Source organism: Phoenix dactylifera, unplaced genomic scaffold (genome assembly GCF_009389715.1).
Source record: "Phoenix dactylifera cultivar Barhee BC4 unplaced genomic scaffold, palm_55x_up_171113_PBpolish2nd_filt_p 000424F, whole genome shotgun sequence".
NCBI lineage: Eukaryota > Viridiplantae > Streptophyta > Magnoliopsida > Arecales > Arecaceae > Phoenix > Phoenix dactylifera.
The window spans coordinates 76,303-98,562 of NW_024067861.1; the positions used below are offsets into that span (position 1 = coordinate 76,303).

The 22,260-nt window shown below is 40.5% G+C and overlaps 1 protein-coding gene across 4 annotated transcripts in view; it reads right to left on the reverse strand.

Moving 5' to 3' along the window:
- LOC103697944 (epimerase family protein SDR39U1 homolog, chloroplastic) overlaps positions 1-22,260 on the reverse strand; it is a 119,799-nt gene that overhangs the window by 62,635 nt on the left and 34,904 nt on the right. For 3 of the 4 annotated variants that reach the window (XR_005508250.1, XM_039118824.1, XM_039118822.1), the window contains exons 9-10: positions 7,316-7,418; positions 489-549 (exon numbers count right to left, since the gene is read on the reverse strand). Coding sequence is in view for 3 of the 4 variants with exons in the window: in XM_039118824.1 (XP_038974752.1) it covers positions 489-549; positions 7,316-7,418 (164 nt within the window). In the remaining variant the exon portion in view is untranslated. The remainder of the gene's footprint in view (positions 1-488; positions 550-7,315; positions 7,419-22,260) is intronic. The other variant, XM_039118823.1, reaches the window with a different exon arrangement.

Sequence of the window (22,260 nt, forward strand, 5' to 3'; positions counted from 1 at the left end):
GGACACTATCAATAAAGAGTTGTTTTTCTAGTTCATTGGAAAAAAATTCAACCATCAATAACAAACAGACATTGCACAGCAAAGTTTTAGAATTAAATAGATAGAGGTATTAATGTATGGTGATAAATACTGGTATTAACATACGTGATAAGCATTAATTGTAATACTATCTCAGAATCATGTAGTTGGAGGAATTCATATATAGTTTAACATATAAGGATAACCCCATAACCATAATATACTATCTTTTTTAGAATGACATAAAATCAGGCTGACTGGTCCACAAACGCATGCACACAAGAATTAACATATGTTCTGTAAGATGAACTGCCGGAAACAATTTCATGTATCCATACACTAGTATATATTTTGTGCAAAGATACCAACAATTACTATGTTACACTACTAGGTTCAAAGCAGTTGTACTCAGAAGCTTCTAGAAGCATCTGACATTGTTCCATAGTTGTCAAAGTTTGTCAGATGGGTACCATTGTTTTCCAGTGCCTAATGGTCCGCCAGCAAACATCACGAAAAGGGGAATCATTTTAGCTGCACCATGTCAATGTGCATACAAGTCAATATCAGAATTGAAAAGATCATAGAACATATTTCCAATACTAATTATATATTAGGATAAATAACAAAACATCACACAATTAAATAAAGAAAGAAATGAAATTAAATGCATAAAAAATTTATAGAGCATTAATCTTTGCTAAAATAATAATATTACAATCGAGATACACAAAACCAAGATATTAACACTATTAACATCTAGCCTTTGTAGCAGTTATAACATTTAATGGCATTACTGCACTGTTTGGAGGTGGTATCAACCGACTTCTTTTTCAAATCTCTAGTTGAACACATGCAAGTATTGCTAAACTTGGTTGCAGGAGCATAACTAGTGACTTGAATTGGTTGCAGGAGTAACTAGTGACATTACTCCACGGCTTCAAACAGAACCTCCTAATAGGAGGAGTTTTCATGCATTACTCTAACTCTGAATATAACTGGTATGCTTGGTCAACAGAATATACTAAGTGCAGTAATGTCTCCCACCTAATGTTGGCCCTAAGAGTAGTAAGATATCAAGAGAGGGTGAATCAAGAATCCTGCATAACATTAATCGAACCATCAGCCTGTCAAACCTATTCATGTACTTCATGAGAGACATGCTACATTGGCAATTTGGCATAATATAAACAACTCACACTCAAAGTTGGCCCTACCACCTTGAACCGCTCAGTTCAGGGTGTACCGAACCGAACCAATGGGGAACCAAGACGGTTCACCCTGTCAGCTCAGTATATTGTAGTATTTTCTAAAAAGAATAAAAAAAGAAAGAGAAAAAGGTTCGGCGATGTGGATAAAAGACATCACTAACGGGGTATCTTTTATTGATGTGGTTAACCAATCCATGCAGATATCACATTTGTGGTAACTAGGGGATCCGTGGGCATGCTCAAGATGACACCACTAAACGGTTTCTTATGCTGCTTGATGTTTTTTTTTTCCCTTCTGATGAGATGGGGCGGTTTTTTATTGGTGGTTGTCTTGGATGGTTACCAACTAGTTTTCAACCGTTGCACTTCTATACTCAACAAATATAAAGAATTCTGATTTGTTTAAGTCTCTCCAAAAGGGCATGTCCTCCCAAAGAGACATGTCCCTTGGATAATAACCTTGGGGTTGTTATATAAATTTGGTAAAATAGGGAAAGAGATAAGTAACCATTCTTTCTTGTTTCTTTGTGCTCTCCTTGTATTCTTTTGGCTATCAAAGGTTCAAATTGGTTCACCTTTCTCTAAGTACACAGACTTAGCGGAAGAAGATACAAGTCGGGCATTGTACCCTAGAGGTAGGTTTTCCAAGCAGCTGCTTGCAAGTTCTGGATTATGATCCTAGCGAGGAAAACAGTCTTTAAGACAGTATCTTTGATACATCATGCCCATTTGTTAACTTCAAATGGCCCATCAAAGCTAGGTGCCTTAATCCTCATTTTCTTATGGCATTGTCCTCCATATCGCGAACACCAGGCCTCCCCTGATCATAGTAACCCTTATTGAAATCATCACCTAACCATGATGTGGCCTAGGTTCCTGACATCATTCCCATGGAAAGTGCTCAACAATCAATGCTCTGGTGGCTACCCATTAGGTTAGTCTAGGATGATTCTAGGAGGGCTATTCTACCTCCCCAACATGCTTTGGGTCCACTAAGTCTTGCTTTAGGTCATGCTCATTCTTGTCTTCATGCTTAGGCAAAGGGTCACACTAATGCTCTTTGTGCTTATGATTATGACTGCTTTCCAGACAATGCCATGGAAACTCAAAAAACTTCTCACTCCAACAATCACACAGGCTCTGTAACTAGAGTATCCTCTTAAGACTCTAATCAACCTCTCACATCCATGACTCTTGCATAACTAATCTTGTTGGGCTTCCATGACATCTAACCACTGGCTAATTTCCTATAACAGGTCATCTATCTGGTTTTATCAAACACAACCCATATTAGAAATCCCATGATGGATCCCCATGATGCAAACCTGGGTTCTGATGCCATGCAAGACAACCCTAGGGAATATAGAAATGCTGTTCCAAATTGATATAACAAATTTACTAACAAATCCTCATATGATATGATGCAAAAATTAAGAAATTTGATTATATCATAACAAACAACTACCTGAAATTAAGTTTTAAATTAATTATACGTAGAAACATAACAAAAGACCAATCCTAAATGGATGATGATGCATGATAAATGACCTAAGCATTTATGTGCTGAATATGTATGCTGGAAATAGATTTAGGCAATCAAGCATTAAATAAACATGCATCATTCAAGGTTACCAACAGTCATTGAAGAAAGTGCAATAATGGATCTTCAGTCACAGAAGCTGTCCAAAAAGTCTTATTTGCTATGTGCAATGGATCACAAACTAATGTTGATTGAAGGTCTCCCTTGCCTTTCTTTTTTTTGTATACTTGAAATCATTTTAAAATGAATAATTGATAAAAGTTTACTTCTTCTGTTTATAAGGTCTATGTCATTCAACCAATGCATAGTGAAAATTCTATATTTGCAATGTTAATATATGGTACATCTCCAAAACTATCTCTAGCACAAATCCTCTACAAACTCAGCTATAAGAACATAAGTTTTGAATATAGAATTTTCCTTAGAAAGTTCTGCATGTTAACTTGCCATGAGTTGGATTTTCTTGCTATGTTTGTCTTTAAAAGTCATTATCTCCACTCTCCTATTTAGTCCCCTCATAGCCATCCCATCAGATCTGATGAAGCCACATCAAAGGATGTTCCCTTCTTAGCTTTCGACCTAAACTTCCCTTGCCTTTCATTACTTTTTGACCATATGAGGCTTTGGCCCGTCAATCACCAAAAAAGAAGGGGAAAAAGAAATACTTTTCCCTTCTATTTCACTAGACCGTGCATTTCCACTCTCTCAGTGAAAAGTTGCAATTTGTGACTCTTAGCCTTGTTTCTTGGCATACTATTTTTTCCCCTTTTTGCTAGATAGCACTATTGTTTTATAGCTTAGATACCTAGAGCCAAAGTTCGTCGGACCGAACCGCCCGCGCGCGCGGACATCAAAAAAAAAAAAACATTCGCGCGCGTCCGGGACGCGCGCGGACATGTCAAATTAAGCCACTCTATGGCATTTAATGCCCCCACGCGGGCTGCCAGCCCGCGTGGGCACGGTGCCCCGCGCGGGGAACCACGCTCGGGCGCAATTTTCTGCTGGGGACTCACGCACGGTTCCTGCGAGGGGAATCGCGCGCGGGCGCGCGTTCTCCTGTCGCGCGTCCGCGCGCGATTCCCAAAAAAACAAAAAAAAGCGCCCGCGGACGCGCATGGACCCGTCAAATGCCACATAGTGGCATTAATGCCACATAGTGGCATTAATGCCACTTTGTGGCATTTAATGCCCTCACGCGGGCTGGCAGCCTGCGTGGGCGCGGGGAACCACGCTCGGGCGCGATTCCCTGCTGGGGAATTGCTCACGAGCGCGGTTCCTGCGCGGGGAATCGCGCGCGGGCGCGCATTGTCCGCTCGCGCGTCCACTCGTGTTTCCCAAAAAAAAGCGTCCGCGTGGGCGCTCTTCTCCGCGCGCGGGCGCGCGGAAAAAGAGTGGCTTAGATCGGTGCCCGATTCGCACCGATACCGGCTTGTACCGCTGTGAACCGGCCTTGTTCACATCGGTACAAGCCGGTACCGGCGCGAACCGGCCCGGTTCAAGCCGGTACCGGCGCGAACCGGCCCGAATCGGCCCAGTTCAAGCCGGTCCAATTACGGAACCATTCGATTCCGACCCAGTTTGGGTCGGAACCGTTTTTATATGTTGTACCGTACCGGTGCCCGTCGGCACCGGTTCGGTACAGGCTGAACCAACCGGTACAGGTCGGTTCAGCAGACCATGCCTAGAGCTATAGTTTACGAAGAAAAATCATAAGCACCATGTACCGGTCGGTTCAGCAGACCATGCCTAGAGCTATAGTTTACGAAGAAAAATCATAAGCACCATACGATCTTAGAGAGAGCTAAGTTTTATTTAAGTATTGGCATTTACTTTGTATAGAATAAATAATAACAGAAGTATCAAATCATATCTTCAATTTCATAATAAATAACACATGTCGATCTAAAAATCAAAATATTGTCATTAACTTGTACCTGCAATATTCCTTAAAATAGTGTGAGTAGGTACACATGCTACAAAGTATGATCAGAAATGAAGTCCTAGATCCAGCTGGTGATTTGATTTGATCAAATCATTTTCGTATTAATATAAGTATTATTAACTAATTGAATAAACCAAAAGTGATTTTTTCAAATTTGGTTTTGCCATGCACATTAGCTTTCGATGGTGTCTGACATGACTAGAGTTCCGATGTGCCATGGAATTGATTAATTATTGGTTTCACTGCTAATAAATTTCCCAATGGGATCAATCAATGATAATGGAAGGTAGGGGGATTAAATTACGTGAATAAATGATGTGCATGAAGGGAGGTTTTCTGTCCATTCTTGTCTACTTGGGTTTGGCACAAGTTTACACCTTCACATATAAAGATGCTGGTCCACCTACCTATAATATGACTATAGCACACCCATGAAATAAGATGGGATTAGAAAACCAAGTTGGCCTCAAGACCCCATCCTTACCTGTGATCCTTAGCCTTCCTCTCTAACACTCTTGAGCTCTCACCAGTCTTGGACTCAATTTGATTGAGTGGCATGGCCTACCCTTGCTATTTGATTGAGTGGTACATATCGGTGCCGAACTGGTCTATCTAGTATAGCGCGCGCGAGCGCACGTACCAATGCCAACCGGACCAGTTCGCACCGGTATGCCTCTGTACCACTCGGTTTCATTGTGAACCTTTTTCCACCGCTATGCCATACCATACCGGTCCGATACAGGCTGAACCGGCCCGTACCAGCCAGTTCAGCATACACTGGTTGGATCAATGGGCCAATTAAAGGCTTTGGTTTTATATGCTAGCCCAAGCACTGACCTCGAGATTCCTAGTTGGCCACCACTTTGTTTAACATTTTCCCTAGCTCTAACGGAAGCTAGCCAGATATACATAATCAATTAAGTAGACTTTCTACATAAAATCCTTGAAAATAGGATTCATTTAGTCTTTAGACCACTAATAAATAATGAAAATAAGTCCCTAGAAGAATTAAATCCTACTAAGTCCATAACTAAAATTAACGAAAACAAAACATCCAAGCTTGACTCTAACTGGACATGAATCCTCCCAACGAACATCCAACTATTAGTCAAAGTCATCTAGATCAATTTAGAGACTTCGATAGGAATGCGGAATCGTCCCGAATCGTCCAATTCGGTGCGTACTGAGAAATTGGCGAGGGAGAGGAAGAGAGAGGAGAGGAAAAAAGAAAGAGGTAGAGGATGAAGGGAGGGAGAGGGAGAAGGCGACAATGATCGATAGCTGCCGGAACAAGGCCTTGGGAGGGGGAGGAGGGCTTTCGAAGCCCTCTCTCCTCCGTGCATCAGAACAGGGGAGGAGCCCCAATTTTGAAAGAAAAGAGAGACTTCGGCTCTATCTTTTTGTTAATTTATTCCCAACATGGATTGTTGTACCGCCCGACCTAGGGCATATCATACCGTATCAGGTGAGAACAGGTACGAAACTCAAGTTTGCGTCAATACAGGCACCGTGCCGCCATACCAAGACGTACCAATCCATACCAAGATGTATCGATATGCATCGATCTGTACGAAGGCGTATCGACCCGTATCGAGACATACCGAAATAAAATGTGAGAAAATTTGGTTACACGGCTATTTCAGTACAGAGTGCATACCGTACTGTACCAAACCGGTAAGGTACCGATATGACACTTCGTACCAAGATTGCGGACCTTAGTTTCCAGACTCAATAGCATACTGCTTTTTGCATATGATATATGGTACTAAACAAGCATGTGTTCTATATCTTGAGTTTTCTGGAAACAACATGGTATATCATGCATCAGAAGGTTAACAGCATGAAGAAAGTCATGCAAACAATGGTACCTATTAGGTCAAGTTTTGAAAATATTTAAAACATATAAGCTATAGAATGTATCAATAAGAATATAGTGATGTTAAAAAAATTCTCAACAAAGACTTGAGGAAGCTGCCAGAAAGAGAGGGCTTAATTACAATGGAGTTTATTTATTTATTTATTTATTTGGTAGATAAGCCCATAGGCTGGACCTCGTCTCTATAGCAAGAGTACTTTTACCAAATTAAGATGAATGGCCCATTTAGCATAATCCATAGTCATGACACTTGGGAGAACAAGTATTGTACATTTATTCACCCAATACATTGATACAACTTCAAAATTTGTCTTGTCACAAATGTTATATATTCATGCCTCCAACAAACTGCACATATAGCGCTCCAAATAAGTGAACCACTTCTAAATATGAGTAAGGTCCAGAGCTTAGTTTAACTTGGTAAAGTGGTAGTTGTTGATAAATGATTTGGTTAAACTTGTAAATTCCAGAGGATTCGACTATCAAAGAAACAAATTGCCAAAAAATGATTCATCAAATAAAACAGAAATTGATGGTGAATGATTAATCATTATGGTTATCAGGCAGTCAGACTAATAAAGTATCATAAATTATTAATTGTGTCCTTACTCAGTATTCTGTAACTATGATATTCAGCAAAAAGGCTAAGCAAATTGCTCATTCCCCGTATATGAATATCAACTCAAAAGTTATAGAATATGAAGGATAACACTTAGAGGAATTGAACAAACCCAGAGCACCTCCATCTTTGCCAAGAACGATACCAATGCGAATAAGTACCAATCTAACACCATTATCTACGTTATGTGCCTTCATTTCCCACTCTCTACAAACCTGAAAATATTTTTTAATGAACAATAGATAATTAAACAATCCTTGAAAACAAATAACAAGAAGGTTTAACATCCAGATGGTAAACTTATTTTTCACATGTAAAAGAGTTTTTGTCAGGCATTAATAACACCATTAAAAGAGCTGGTCCCAACAGCAACACATTTTGTGTACTGAAATCCAATGTATGAATACTATAATCTATAATAAATAATTTATCATTGTATACAAATTTATATTGCTTTTGGCTACAAGAATATCAATGGTGCTTGTAGAAGAAATAGTTTCGAGACCCAAATAAACTTTGTTTTGTACCAAAGAAGAGGGATAAGACACCATCTGTTTATAAGTTTTAAAATTTATAATGTGACCCAAAACTTACCTATCAAATCATGATCAATTTTACAGCAACAGGAAAAATTTTCTGAAAATATACCCTGTGGAAAAGTTTAAATAAGAACACTGGGTTTAACTTATATGAGAGTTGCAAGATAGAGACCTTGTTACCATTCTCTCACAAGTTCCTCATATAAAACCAAGAGAACTAAACATAAAAACAAACTCTTCTCATATCATTATAAGTTGATTCACAACTTTATAGAAAGCATAAGGAACTCCCGTATAATCACCATCTAATCCAAATAATTGCTCTTTTTTGATATTTCCTCCAAGGCTCCAACAAATATGAGTAACATGCAAATGTTAGATGTATCTCTACAAACATGATATTTAGATAACTTCACCAAAAGCATGATAGCTACCAAATAATTTTCAGTCATCAAAGAAGGGGGGAGAGAGAAATGGAAGAATATAACATTGTCTTTTAACCAAATCATAGTTCAAGAATGTTCAACCTTGGACCTGAAAGATTAGTGTTAGTGCAAAATAACATCCTCTGACCTCTCAAACCACAAAGAACACATAGCCTTTAAATCATAGACACGAATAGACATACCGAACCGGGCCGGTCAATGACCAGCATGGTTCCTCTAATTAAATCGGTTCGCCTATTAAATCGATTAAAACACGCTCCCCACCCCCCCACCCCCGGCTTGGTTAATAGCTCAAGTTGGCCCCTTCTTCATGATCTTTCAAGACCCCTCTCCCCCGACGATTGAGATCCCCGCTACCCTGATGCTCACGACCGCTGCTTAATGCCCACCCCCTCCACCCCCGTATCCAGCATCACCTCCTTCTCCTCCTCTCTCTCTCCTCTCACTCTTGGCCCTAACCCAATGATAGCGAGGGCTCGAAAGCCCTCTCTCTCGGCCTCTCTCCCCCCCAACCTTTCCTCTTTCTCTTCATCTCTCCTTTTCTCCCTCTCCCCTTCTCTCTCGCCATCTTCGTTTCAGAACAGGATAGAGTGGAATGAGGAGAACTTTTTCTATTTTCGATTTCAAACATTTTTTTCTGAATTTTGAACTGAAGTCAACAAACCATAAGCTAACTTCAGTTCAAAATTTGAAAATAAAAAAAAAAATCCAAAAAGAACCAGAACAACATATTACCAATACCATACCATACCATACTATTGGGCAACCAGTATGGGTTTTACAACCAACCTTGTAGGATACAGATACTTCGATAAGACATATCCTGAAAATGTAAGATATGATATAGCTAGGATATGTTAGTAAATATATATACACACATATAGATATATACACATGTATATACACATGTATATACACACACACATACATATACAAACATATGTATATATTATTGCACATACATGTAAAATTAAATATATATGTTTGTTAAAAAAGCGTCTATAAAGTACAGTAGGCTAACAAATAAAATAGTTGACACTTCTTATGATAGCATCAAACTTTACAAGCTCATTATCTAGTCATCGTTCAAAATTTCAAATACACAAGCCATAATCTATGCTTAATATTTTAACAAGGTCTATTGAACAAGTATGGTTGCTACACCTCTCGGTGACCGATACGGTAAGGTACCGTTTAAACCATACTGATACTCGGTATGCTCTAGCATACTAGTTTGGTTGCAATACATCCATTTTTTATTTTTATAATTTTTAATTTTGAGGGATTTCTTTTAATATTTGAGGTTGTTTGAATTATGATTCCAATGCTCCTTGTTACTATCAAGGAGCTCACCAAATAAGACCTTCCAAGAGGATTTACACCTAGACCTACTCTCTGGATAGAGTTGATAGCAGATCGGTACTAGGTGTTGTTTGCAGCACTCGCAAGGATGTGTTTTAAATGGAACCAGGAAGCAATAGCTCTCCATATGTCCTTTTTCTTATCTTTAATAAACGTAGAATCAATCTTTGATGCTTTAGTTCTCTACTAGAAAAGGCATGTGGATTAGTTTATGAATCGTAGGCATACCGGTATATCTCTAGGCTTCTTTTCCTTCATGTTGGTGAAGGCTCCAAACATAGAGGCTATTTGGTTGTCATCTTTACCAACAATCTCCCTAAATGACTGGCTCCTCCTGTAACCTGGATCTATTCTAGCGAACCCAAAACCAGAACCTGCCTCGTGTTATAAGGGCTCGAAAGTTGAGCCATATGCCTAGCAAGCTCCTCCCCCTACCACTGGTCATGTAGACTATCCTGTATGACAGCCTAAATATAAGCTTCCTTCATGTCATCTAGATCCAACATCTCAGTCCTCCAAATCTCTCAAGTGGTATGAAGGTGGCTTAACTGCCCAATGCTTAAACTCTGCTTGTTTCTGGCACTTTTCTCTCTCTTCGTAAAATCAACAAAGTGCTTCTTCACCAACCATCAAATCATTCATAGACATTTCTTAGGAGCAAATACATCGGGGTAACCACAAGTCAAATGTTGCTTCAATCTCACCACCCCTCCCTGCACTCTTCATTCACACCTGCAATCATCACACCATGGTCCCAACCTATGTCAGCGTCCTTCCTTCTTGGATCCATTTATGCAAATTTTAAAAACGCACATCATAAGACACCTCATTCATCGCCATAAATTAGATAAAACAAACCTACACTTTTAAAGAATACACAGAATTTTATATTTTCTAGAAATAGTGACTTTATAATTTAACTTCACTCAAAATATATGATATAATATTATGTTAAAACTATGCTCATTGACCTAGAAAATATGCCTTAGTTACCAATATACATTACCATATTTTTCATGTTTTTTAGTTGAACTAATAGTTATTTAATTAATTAAATACTTAAAATTAGAAAATTTACAATGTAACACAAAAAATGGTTGAATTAATTCAGAAAATATGTCTGCATTATTTATACATATTGCTAATTTTTATCACTCTTAATATTTTTAATTAATTTTTAAATAATATATTGATATTTAATTATGTGATATCTAAAAATAAAATATTTTAATAAATTTATTAATGTTTAATTATACAATATCTAAAATTAATCTTATACATATTACTATAACATTTTTAATATTTCATTTCAATATTTTTAAGGAATAACAAATCATAAATTAATATTTAATTATATAATATCTAAAATTAATTTTAATTCGGATTAATGTAGATCTCTACTAGGGATACTGCAGATTTTTCAAGACATGGATATGCATTGATCCCCACTTATTTTTAAAATTTATTAGAATTTGGGTTTAGGTCAAGGCAAATATAACCATGCCCAAATTTAAATATATTGCTATCAAAAGATAGCGAGTAGCATGCATATCCCTAAACAGCCTATCAATGTTTCAAAAAAAATTTGAACATTATTTTTGATCCGAAAATATAACTTTAAAAATGACAAGATTAACGGATGATTTCTTTTTTGATGCATAGATCACCCTTACATCTATAGAATATCATGAAATCATGCCCAAATACAAAATATTGATATGATCTCTCATTTTTTTAGCAATTTTAGGCATGAAAAAGAAAAAAAGGAGAGGAATGGAAAGAATGGAGGAGATTATACCTGATTTTGGTGAGACCTAGCCACAAATCCGGCAGAAAATCCCTCTCCTCCTCCATTTTACCATTAATTTTTTTTAGCAGCAAAAGAAGAAAAGGTAAAAAAGCCAAGGGAGGCACTCTCTGCAGTCCCCCCCTCTCCCAAAATCAAGGTGATAAGAGTCCCAAACCACCTCAAACTGTGCAGAACCAGCAATTTCGCTTGGTTCAGCGCAGTTTGGACCACCTCAGGCCACTTATCGAGCCGCCTTTTGCATCACAATAACCGATCGGTTCAAGTCAGCATGCCCCAAAATAAGCATTGTGAGGAAACGTAATACCATAGACTAATATTTTCACCCTCCCACTGGGGAAGTATCTAAAGTGTATATGGAAAGTATACTTAACACAAGTATCTAACACATTCCGAGTACTATTAAACGAGTATCAGAATCCAATACATATCTAATATGGACACAATATATGATTTGAAGTATCTGTACTTCCTAATACATTGCTCCCATGTTTAATGCAAACAAAAGCACTAGCATATGAAAAGCAATCTACATAAAATGGGCCATGATGCCAACGCTACTATAAATTCAGTGATTAATCATAAGGGAAGCTATAACCAGTTGCAAGGTCCGCCGAACCAGTACCGGGACCCATATCGGTCGGCACCCAGTACGATTCGGACCCATATCGAACCGGTACGAGTAGGGAATGCAGTTCATAGACCGGCACACCCATTTTTTTTAGGAGTTTTTAAAAAAATTTAATTGGTAATCACTCTTTTTTAACTTTCTTTTATGAATTTAAGTCTAATTTGATGTTTTTTTGATGTTTTTTATGATCCTGGTTTAATCTAGATGATGCATCTTATTGCTTTAAAATGACACAAATCATAAAACGAACATAAAATATCCTCAAATCTAGTGATGTGAAAATTAAAATATAATACAATCAATTACATATATTTAAAGTCCAACATACATACCGATATCTAAAATCGGATCGAGTGGCGATGCCTCTCGTAGATATCCGGATCATCAGTATAGTCAGAAGGCACATCAACCCACCTCTCTAACCAAGCAGCGTTGTAGTCTTATACGTTCATTCCATAAGGAACGTGCGTCGGATTATAAGCACTCTCAGATCTCTGACTGAAGCTCATATCAGCCCACCTCTCTAACCAAGCGGCGTTGTAGTCTTGTACATTTATTCTATAAGGAACGTACGTCGGATTATAAGCACTCTCAGATCTCTCACTGAAGCTCACATCAGCCCACCTCTCTAACCAAGCGGCGTTGTAGTCTTGTATATTTATTCTATAAGGAACGTGCGTCGGATTATAAGCACTCTTAGATCTCTCACTGAAGCTCTGGCTCAAAGAAGTGCCCTCTGGCTGATAATACGGCTGTAGAGGGGCCCATCTGAATATGTCGGCAGCAAAATCCAACTCATAAGATGCTCCAGGCTACATAAATTCCACAGCCACAGCAGCCTATGACCCATACAGATAATAGAATCTAGTATACGACTCGAAATCTAATACGTCTATGGATCCTACTCCACGTGCGAGATCATGTGCAGCTGCATCGTGTCTTTCTAAATGACCTCGAGGAGCCCGTTTTTTATATCCAATCATATTCTCGCAGGCTCTACCAGATCGTGCACACTGGTCCCTATCCTGTGTAGTATGCATAAACTGAAACTCACCGGTGCATCGAAGACCACCCTCTAACTGTCTCATAAAAGTGGTCTCCTATCCTCCACTTTCTTCCGAACCGGCAGATTCATGACCACTAGAACTGTCATAGTTACTGCATCTCGTATCTGAATATGAGTGTACTGACTCCTCCTGAACACTCCATTGGGGTTGCAGGTGCCTTTTATTTTTTTTGGAAGTGCTGGACAGCTCGCTTCTTACCCTTTGTGTCCCTCTCTGCCTGGCTATGCTAGGAGGATGTATACCGCCCTCCTGATCGAGTCGACCGGGTACCATAGTCGCCTCGTCTAAGCATTTCTCAATCATATCTCTGAGAGGATGTCTTGAAAAAGAAGTCATATGGTGACTGGCTCTCCTGTGATCGTGGTTGATCAGCTAGAAGAACGCGTAAAATATTGTGCTCAGCCCATTGCCCTGTATCGACTCTAGCCTTGTTGGCTACGAAACTAACCGGTCGTGGAGGCGATCCTCAGTCATCAAGCTCTGGCTCCTGCTCTTGCTCACAAGCTATCCGATCATATGATCATCCTCATCATCAACGAAAGCACTATAAGATCTGTATACTTGAGTTCCACTTTCTTCTAAATATCTTTCAGCCTCAACCTTAGATTATAGTGAACATATACAAGGTAATTGAGGCACTTCTGCATCAGACGGTTCCTCTGCTTGCTGTGGATAAGGACGAAGGTGGACCAGTTGCACTCATAGCCACTTGAGTAGACTATCTGGGAGAAGATCCGGATAAAAAACCGCTTAAAATTTTTTGCAGACAGCACAAAATAAATCCAACATTCTGTGAGATACGGGCTGCAGTCGGCAGCCCCAGCCGACTTCAGCCGCGTCTTCTTTTGGGAAGAGCCGAAACAGCCGAGCACTCCTCCCTAGGGCACCTCCGAGCTTCTCCTCCCTCTCCTTCCTCTATTCTTACCTCCCGAGTGACCAGCGTGTCTTTCCGATCGAGCGCCATCCGGATTCCTCTCGCGGCCTGCCCCTGTTCCGAGATCCATCCTCTCGGTTCCGAGCACTGCTACCGCCGACGCTTGTCCACCGGATCGAGCAGCCGTGGTCAGGATCTGCCTCTCCGTCAACTGCCGGTAATCCCTTTTCCCTTTTTGCTCTTCGATCTAGTCTGAACATGCTTGATTTCTGTTGCCCAGATAGACAACCCAAGAGGGGGGGTGAATTGGGTTTTAAAATAATTTTGCAATTAAAACGTTTGTGGATGACTAATTAATACTGTTGCAAGATGATTAATTAGTTGCTATGTGCTGTGAGTGAAATGAGAGTAAGAGAGAGAGACACAAGCAATCACAAACACAATGTTTTTATAGTGGTTCGGAGCTAACCCTTGCTCCTACGTCCACTCCCCAAGTCTCACTTGGGAATTCACTATAACCCCTCGGATTACAGCCGGTTGTTTTCCACGCTCACAACCAAACTTGTTGTTTTACGAGGTCACAACGAACTCGGTCGGTTTTCCCAGGCTCACCGACTAGAACCACCCCGATTGTTTTTCCGGGATCACAATCGAACCCTTACACTGTTGGTTTCAACCTAGGCTCACCAACAAACCTATATACCCTTGATTCAATCCCCTGATTGAATCAAGTAAGGACAAGATGGAAAGAACAAAGACAAATAGAAAAAAACAGAGCTTCTAAAAAGCAGATATACAGCGATATTAATAAGAGTAAAGTTAAGAGCCCTCAAACACGTTTGAGTTGGAGAAGAGAAGGGCTTCTTGAACTTTGGGTCTCCTCTTGAAAATCTGGAAGACTTGAAGGCAGGAGGAGACTTTTTTTAATGCTGGGAAGAGTCGGTTGAATGGAGTTAATGGCCCTCTTCCTTCTTTTCCGTTGAAATCAGTTTGCGGAGAAAGGATGCTTGATTTCTTTGAGTGGAATAGTATTTTTCTGCCTTGCTACAGTCCTCTGTGGCTATTTAAGCCATCCCCCACGGAAACTAGCCGTTAGACACATTTTTCTGCCCGTTCTGCACACTCTGCACATCCTGACAATGTGTCCGTTGGGGTCGGAGTCGACTCGCGCGATCTGGAGTCGACTCGGCTGTAACAGGAGTCGACTCATGCTTTTCTGGAGTCGGCTCGGCAACTGTTCCGAATTTGAATTAAAGTGACCTCCTCGACTGGGAGTCGACTCGACTTAACCCGAAGTCGACTCGCCAAAAACTGGAGCTGACTTGGCATTCTTGGAGTCGGCTCATCCCATGGAATTCATGGAGCTATTTTTCAACTTGGCCCACTCGAGTCGACTCGACAGTCCTGGGAGTCGACTCGGCGCTCAGAGCCCGAACTCCCTATCTTCTGTCTTTTGGCTCGTCCAGTCTTGGAGTCGACTCGAACTGTTCCGGAGTCGACTCGGCTCTCAGTTTTCGAAACTCAGTCTTCTGCCTGTTTGGTGTAGCGCTGCCTTGGAGTCGACTCGAGCTGTCTTGGAGTCGACTCGGCTCTCAGAGACAACAATTTGGTCTACTGTCTTTTTGGGGTCGCGTTGTCTCGGAGTCGACTCGCGCATTGCGGGAGTCGACTCGGATCTCAGTGTCCGAAAACTGCTCTCTGACTTTTGCCTTGAATACAACTGAGAGTCGACTCTCACTTTCTTTGGAGTCGACCTGCCAACCATCGGAGTCGACTCGCGTTCCTCAGGAGTCGACTCAGCTCTCAGGGTCGAAACTTGCTCTCTGACTTTTTGTCTGTAACTCCCTGGAGTCGACTCAAACTACTCCGGAGTCGACTCGGTAAGCATTGGAGTCGACTCGCGCACTTCAGGAGTCGACTCGCTGACAGGTTATAAATTGTGTCTTTCTGTTCATCTGTCTGTTCTCAGTCGGAGTCGACTCGTAATGTTCCGGAGTCGACTCGAGCCCGTGCCAGTGCTTCTGATACGCTTGGAGTCGACTCGTAATATTCCGGAGTCGACTCGAGTCTCAGACTTTGGTTCAAACTGACTTCTTAACTTATCCAAAATATCTTGAACCAAATCTAGAAACACTTAGACAAGATTTCCACTGAAACACTTGATTGAATTCATTAGTAAACAAAAGATATACTCAAATGCTTTGAGCTCATCAAAATCAAATAGGGTTATAATCAATCACTCCACAATCTCCCCCTTTTTGATGATGCAAAACATTGAGTATATGTAAAGTGAATTGCTCAATAAACAAGGAAATGAAATCTATAAATGAATTCAAGTGTCTGGTTTTTTAATTTATCCAAACTTGAAAGGTGTGAAACAATAAATTTTGGAGTTAAAGCTCCCCCTTTCATTTGGAATTATATAAGCCTTCATGTCATGCACTCAATTATTTGGCTTATATAGATATAATGATTTGGCTTAAAAAATTCAGATTCTCCCCCTCAACATATGCATTCAACTTTGTTTTGATTCCTTTTACATATCTATTAAATATTTCTCCCCCTTTTTGTCATCGTATCAAAAAGGAGGTAAGCAGAACACACAAGCAAGTAGAGATAAATGTGCACTATATTGAAGAAAATTGTCTACTCATTGTATTGATGTATATGTAGTTGTGAATACAATAAGTAAAGCTGTAAATACAAGTCAAAATACAAAAAAAAACTAAGGCTTCCTCGAGGAGGATGCGGCTCCCCGGGGCATTCGTTCCGCGAGTAGGGTGACCGCATTGGTGACGTGCTCTAACTGTCTGATAATGGCCGAGGTGGCCCTGCTGTGTGTCGTGTCGAGCTCGGTCACAGTCTGCTGAAGTGTGTCCAGCTTGGCGATGAGCACATTCGCCAAGCGCTCGGCCCCCTGAGTAGTGGTGCCCATGTCATGTCGGATGTCATCGCGCATCTTCCGAGTGGTGCTCGTGACATCGCTCATGCTAGAGAACTGGGCTTGTATCAGGCTCCTGACATTGTAGATTTCTTCCCGCATATGGGCCGTCATCTCGGTCATGGCTGACAGGGAAGGAACCAATGCAGAAGAGGGTGCAGGGGAGGGAGCAATCGCTGGACCTCGGAGCTCCCTCAGCAGGTCGTCCCGAAGATCCCTCATTATCTCCTGCCGCAACTCCCGGAGCTGCTCAGGAGAAATGCGAACCTCCATGGGCTGAGTAGGTGGAGCTGAGGAGGAGGGTCCGGCTGAAGTGGTGGGAGCTGAGGTGGAGGGAAAGGTAGGGAAGTCAGAATCAGGGTCAGGACTGGGGGAGTGTCTGGAAGTATGTGTGGAGGTAGATGATTTCCTAACCCAGGTTCCCTCTACCTTATGAAACCCCATCCTGTGTAGGGTTCCCGGACGCATGCGATCTGTCCATCGCAATGCGCGAGAGGGTTCCCCCTCAGGAATAGGAATCTCGGCCTCCCTAAAGATAAGTGTGTATAGCATGCCATAGGGGAGGGTGAGCCTAGGTCTATCTAGTGGCTCACATAGATATCTATAAATGAGTTTCGGGAAGTTGATTGGGGTGTCCTGGAGGATGTAGAACATAAGGGCTAGGTCCCTCTCAGAAACAAAATCGAAGCGGCCAGTCTTCGGAAAGAGGGTCCTAGAGATGATGCTAAGGAGGAGCCGCATCTCAACAGAAAGTGAGCTAGCGGACACCTCATCTAAGGGGGACTGGGGTGGATATCCTAGAATGGCCGTAAGGGCCTCAGTCCTATCCTCGGGGTGTGTGGGAGCTACCCCTACTTGTGGAAGGTGGAGGATTTGGGCTATGAAATCCTCGGAAATAAACAATGGGACACCGGCTACAGTTCCCTCTATTCCCCCATTGCCCCTATGGACAGTACCATAAAACTCTCTAACTAGGCCAGGGTATGTGGGGAGATCTAAGGAACAAAAATACTCTAAACCCTGGGCCCGCAATCTCTCTCCTATGGTAAAGCCCTCCCGGGAGAGATAGTCAAAATCGACGTATCTCCCGGTGGAGACCGCCTTCCCGGCGCACGGCCTCGAGGGAACCTCCCTCGGCGGGGAACGAACCGGAGGTTGTGGCCTCACGGGATCGTTCCGAGCCTTGGAACGTCTCTCGGCACCGGTCGCGGGTTGGGGTCTCTTCCGGCTTGGGACAACGACTTTACGAGGCATGGTCGACCTAAAATGGGGTAAAACGCTAATGGATGGAGGAAGGTCGACGGGAAAAAAAAAACTAAGGGCGGCCGGAGACGACGTAGGAGACGACTCTAGGGTTTGTGAATAGTGGCGGCGGTGAATAGAAGTGTTGAGTAAACGCTTGAATTAGGGTTAAAAAAGTCGGATCCCGACTGCGAGTCGACTCCTGTAAGTCTTGAGTCGACTCGACCTCGAGTCGACTCCAAAATATGCGCGAGTCGACTCTCCTTATGCGCCTATCGACCTCGAGTCGACTCCCGACTGTATGCGAGTCGACTCCCCCTCTGCTGCCATCGATCTCGAGTCGACTCCCGTAAATATGCGAGTCGACTCCCCCTTACGAGCCGACTCTGAAACTTACTCGAGTCGTCTCGAACTCTGGCACGCACCTAAAAATCATGCTATGTTCATGCCGAATAAGGGAAAATCACTAAGTTATGGTCTGATTTGATGATCATTGAAAAGACACTCTATATTAACCACAATCTAATCATCAAAATCAATGAACTAGAAGAGAATATCACTAGGATGGATCAATCACTCCTAATCCTCTTCTAAGTACACTAAATCTCTCTTCACTCAAGGGTTTTGTGAAGATATCAGCTAATTGATCATTAGTGCAAACAAATTGAAGTGTCACATCACCATTCATTACATGATCTCTTATGAAGTGATGTCTTATCTCAATATGTTTAGTTCTTGAATGCTGAATTGGATTTTTAGTTAGATTAATGGCACTAGTATTATCACAATTAATGGAAATTTTATCATGTTTAATGCCGTAATCTTCCAATTGTTGTTTGATCCACATGATTTGAGCACAACTCCCGGCTGCAACATATTCAGCTTCAGCAGTAGATAATGCAACCGAATTTTGTTTCTTGCTAAACCATTAGATTAAGTTTTCTCCTAGAAATTGACATGACCCGCTGGTGCTTTTTCTATCAAGTTTACATCCAGCAAAGTCTGAATCTGTGTATCCTATTAAGTTCAGGCTAGATTGTTTAGAATACCATAACCCTATATTCTTTGTTCCTATTAGGTATTTAAAGATTCTCTTGACTGCAATTAGATGAGACTCCTTAGGATTAGACTGATATCTAGCACACATGCAAACACTAAACATGATATCAGGTCTACTTGCAGTAAGATACAATAAAGATCCTATCATCCCTCTATATAACTTCTGATCTACAGATTTACCTGATTCATCTTGGTCTAATTTGCATGATGAGCTTATGGGGGTGCTGATTGACTTGTTTCCCTCCATATCAAACTTCTTAAGCATCTCCTTGATGTATTTGGCTTGATTGATGAAGATGCCTTCTTCAGATTGTTTGATTTGAAGCCCGAGGAAATAGTTCAGCTCTCCCATCATGCTCATCTCAAATTCACTCTGCATCAAGTCAGCAAATTCTTCGCAGAGGCGATTGTTAGTAGCACCGAAAATAATATCATCAACATAAATCTGCACTAACAACATATCTTTGTTTTTCTTCTTTAGAAACAATGTTGTATCTACATTTCCCCTAGAAAACTCATGTTCTAATAGGAATTTGCTAAGCCTCTCATACCATGCTCTAGGTGCTCGTTTCAAACCATAAAGTGCTTTGTTAAGTTTATACACATGATTAGGGTATTGATGATTTTCAAACCCAGGAGGTTGTTCTACATACACCTCCTCATTAATATACCCATTTAGAAATGCACTTTTTACATCCATTTGAAATAACTTGAAATCCTTAGAACATGCAAATAGTTCACTTTTGGTTTTCTGTTTTTCCAAAGTTCATAAGGTGTTTTCTTTGTAATGGGTCTTAATAAAACTCTATTTAATATATGACATGAGGTATTTATGGCTTCTCCCCAAAAGTACTTAGGGAGATTACTTTGACATAACATGGTTCTAGCCATTTCCTCTAGAGTTCTATTTTTTCTTTCCACAACTCCATTTTGTTGTGGTGTCCTAGGTGCAGAAAAATTATGAGTTATCCCCTTTTTACTACAAAACTCATCAAATAAATGATTTTCAAATTCGGTTCCATGGTCACTTCTAATAGCTATGACTGAAGTGTCTCTAGCATTTGTTACTTCTTTATGAAATTTCTTGAAAATTGAAAATGCTTGATCCTTATGACCTAAGAACATGACCCAAGTGTATCTAGAATAATCATCTACGATAACTAGACCATATTTATTTCCACCTAGACTTGTGGTTCTAGTTGGTCCGAATAGGTCCATGTGTAGTAGTTCTAGAGGTCTAGAGGTAGAGACACAATTTATAGATTTAAAGGAGTTCCTTGATTGTTTGCCAAATTGACATGCTTCACATATTTTATTCTTTTCAAACTTTAGTTTTGGCAAACCTATCACGGAATCTCTTTTAACTAGTTTTGATATGGTGTCCATGCTTGCATGACCTAACTTACGGTGCCATAACCAACTAGCATCATTTTCCTTAATTTCATTAACAACTAAACATGGGTTATGTTTGGCAAGATCCTCAAGGTCTACAACATACACATTTCCACGTCTTATTCCTTTAAAAACTAAACTATTGTCATTTGGATTTGTTATGATGCATAGTGATGGTTTAAACATAACATCATAACCTCTATCACACAATTGACTAATGCTTAGTAGATTATGCTTAAGACCATCAACATATCGAACATTATCAATAAAAGTTGAAGGGGTAATTTGTACTTTACCTATACCAATGATGTGACCTTGGTTATTGTCTCCAAAAGTCACAGCACCTCCCTTCTTAGCTTCAAGGGTGAAGAATTGATCCTTGTCACCCGTCATGTGTCTTGAGCAGCCACTGTCCAAATACCAACAATTTTTGTCGACTTTGGCTGCAAGACACTCCTACACAAGCAAATCATATAGTTTTAGGTACCCAAGTTTTCTTGGGTCCTTCATGGTTAGTAGTGTTGGTTCCTTTTGGAACCCAAATTCTTTTAATTTTTCTTTTAGTTTTCCCTTTCCTATAATCACATACATTTGCTTTATGTCCTAAAGTTCCACAACAAAAACAGGTTATTTTTTTAGTTTTACTTTCCCCTGCTTTAACAAAGAAGTTACTAAGGAGTTTTTGCTTATTTTTAGGTTTATACCCTAAACCCGCTCTATTGAATACAGCTCGTTGACTATTAAGTATCATCTCTAATTTTTCTGAGCTATATGTAAATTTTTCTACAATGGGCTTGTATTTTTCAAGTTCTAGTGTCAATTTTTGTTTTTCTGTTTTTAGATCATTTAGTTCTTTTGTGAGACTCTCATTTATATGTTTATTGTTTTTGGGTTCTAATGTTTCTTTGTTCAGCCTTTCATTTTCTTTAGTTAAGGTATTATTCTTTTGTATCAAGATTTGGTTGCTTGTTTTAAGTTCTGCATTTTCTTTGATAAGAACATCTTTATCCTTAACTAATGAATCATACTTACGGAGATGAGTTTGGTTAGTTACTTTTAGTTCTTTGTTTTTAACGTTTATTGTTTTGTATTCATCCATTAATTCATTGAAAGCATCATATAATTCATCGAAAGTAAAATCTAAATGTGGTGCGGATGTTACCTCATTGTCGTTGGCCATAAAACACAGATTTGCCTTTTCTTCTTGTTCTTCATCCGATGATGATGATGAGGTGTCGGAGTCCGATAGGGTGGAGACGAGGACTTTCTTCTTCTTGTACTTGCTCCCCTTTTTCAGCAAGGGACACTCAGCTCTGAAGTGCCCCGGCTTCTTGCACTCATAACAACCGATCCCCTCATTTTCCCTTTCCTTACCTTTATCCTTGTGATAGGAATTTGAGGGGCCTCTCCTTTGATGTGAGGATTTCTTCCGGTTGATGAATCTTCTGAACTTACGCACGAGAAGAGCCTCATCATCATCTCCCTCATGATCTTCTTCTTCACTGCTGCTACTGCAAGACAAGTCTTTGTTAGATGATGTAGATTTGAGAGCTATTACCTTTTTCTTATGGGAGGACTCTTCTTGGCTGTGTTGCTTCATTGTTAGCTCGTGCGTCATTAGGGATCCAAGAAGCTCCTCAAGTGGTAGCTTGTTCAAGTCCTTGGCTTCTTGGATTGCCGTCACTTTGGCTTCCCAT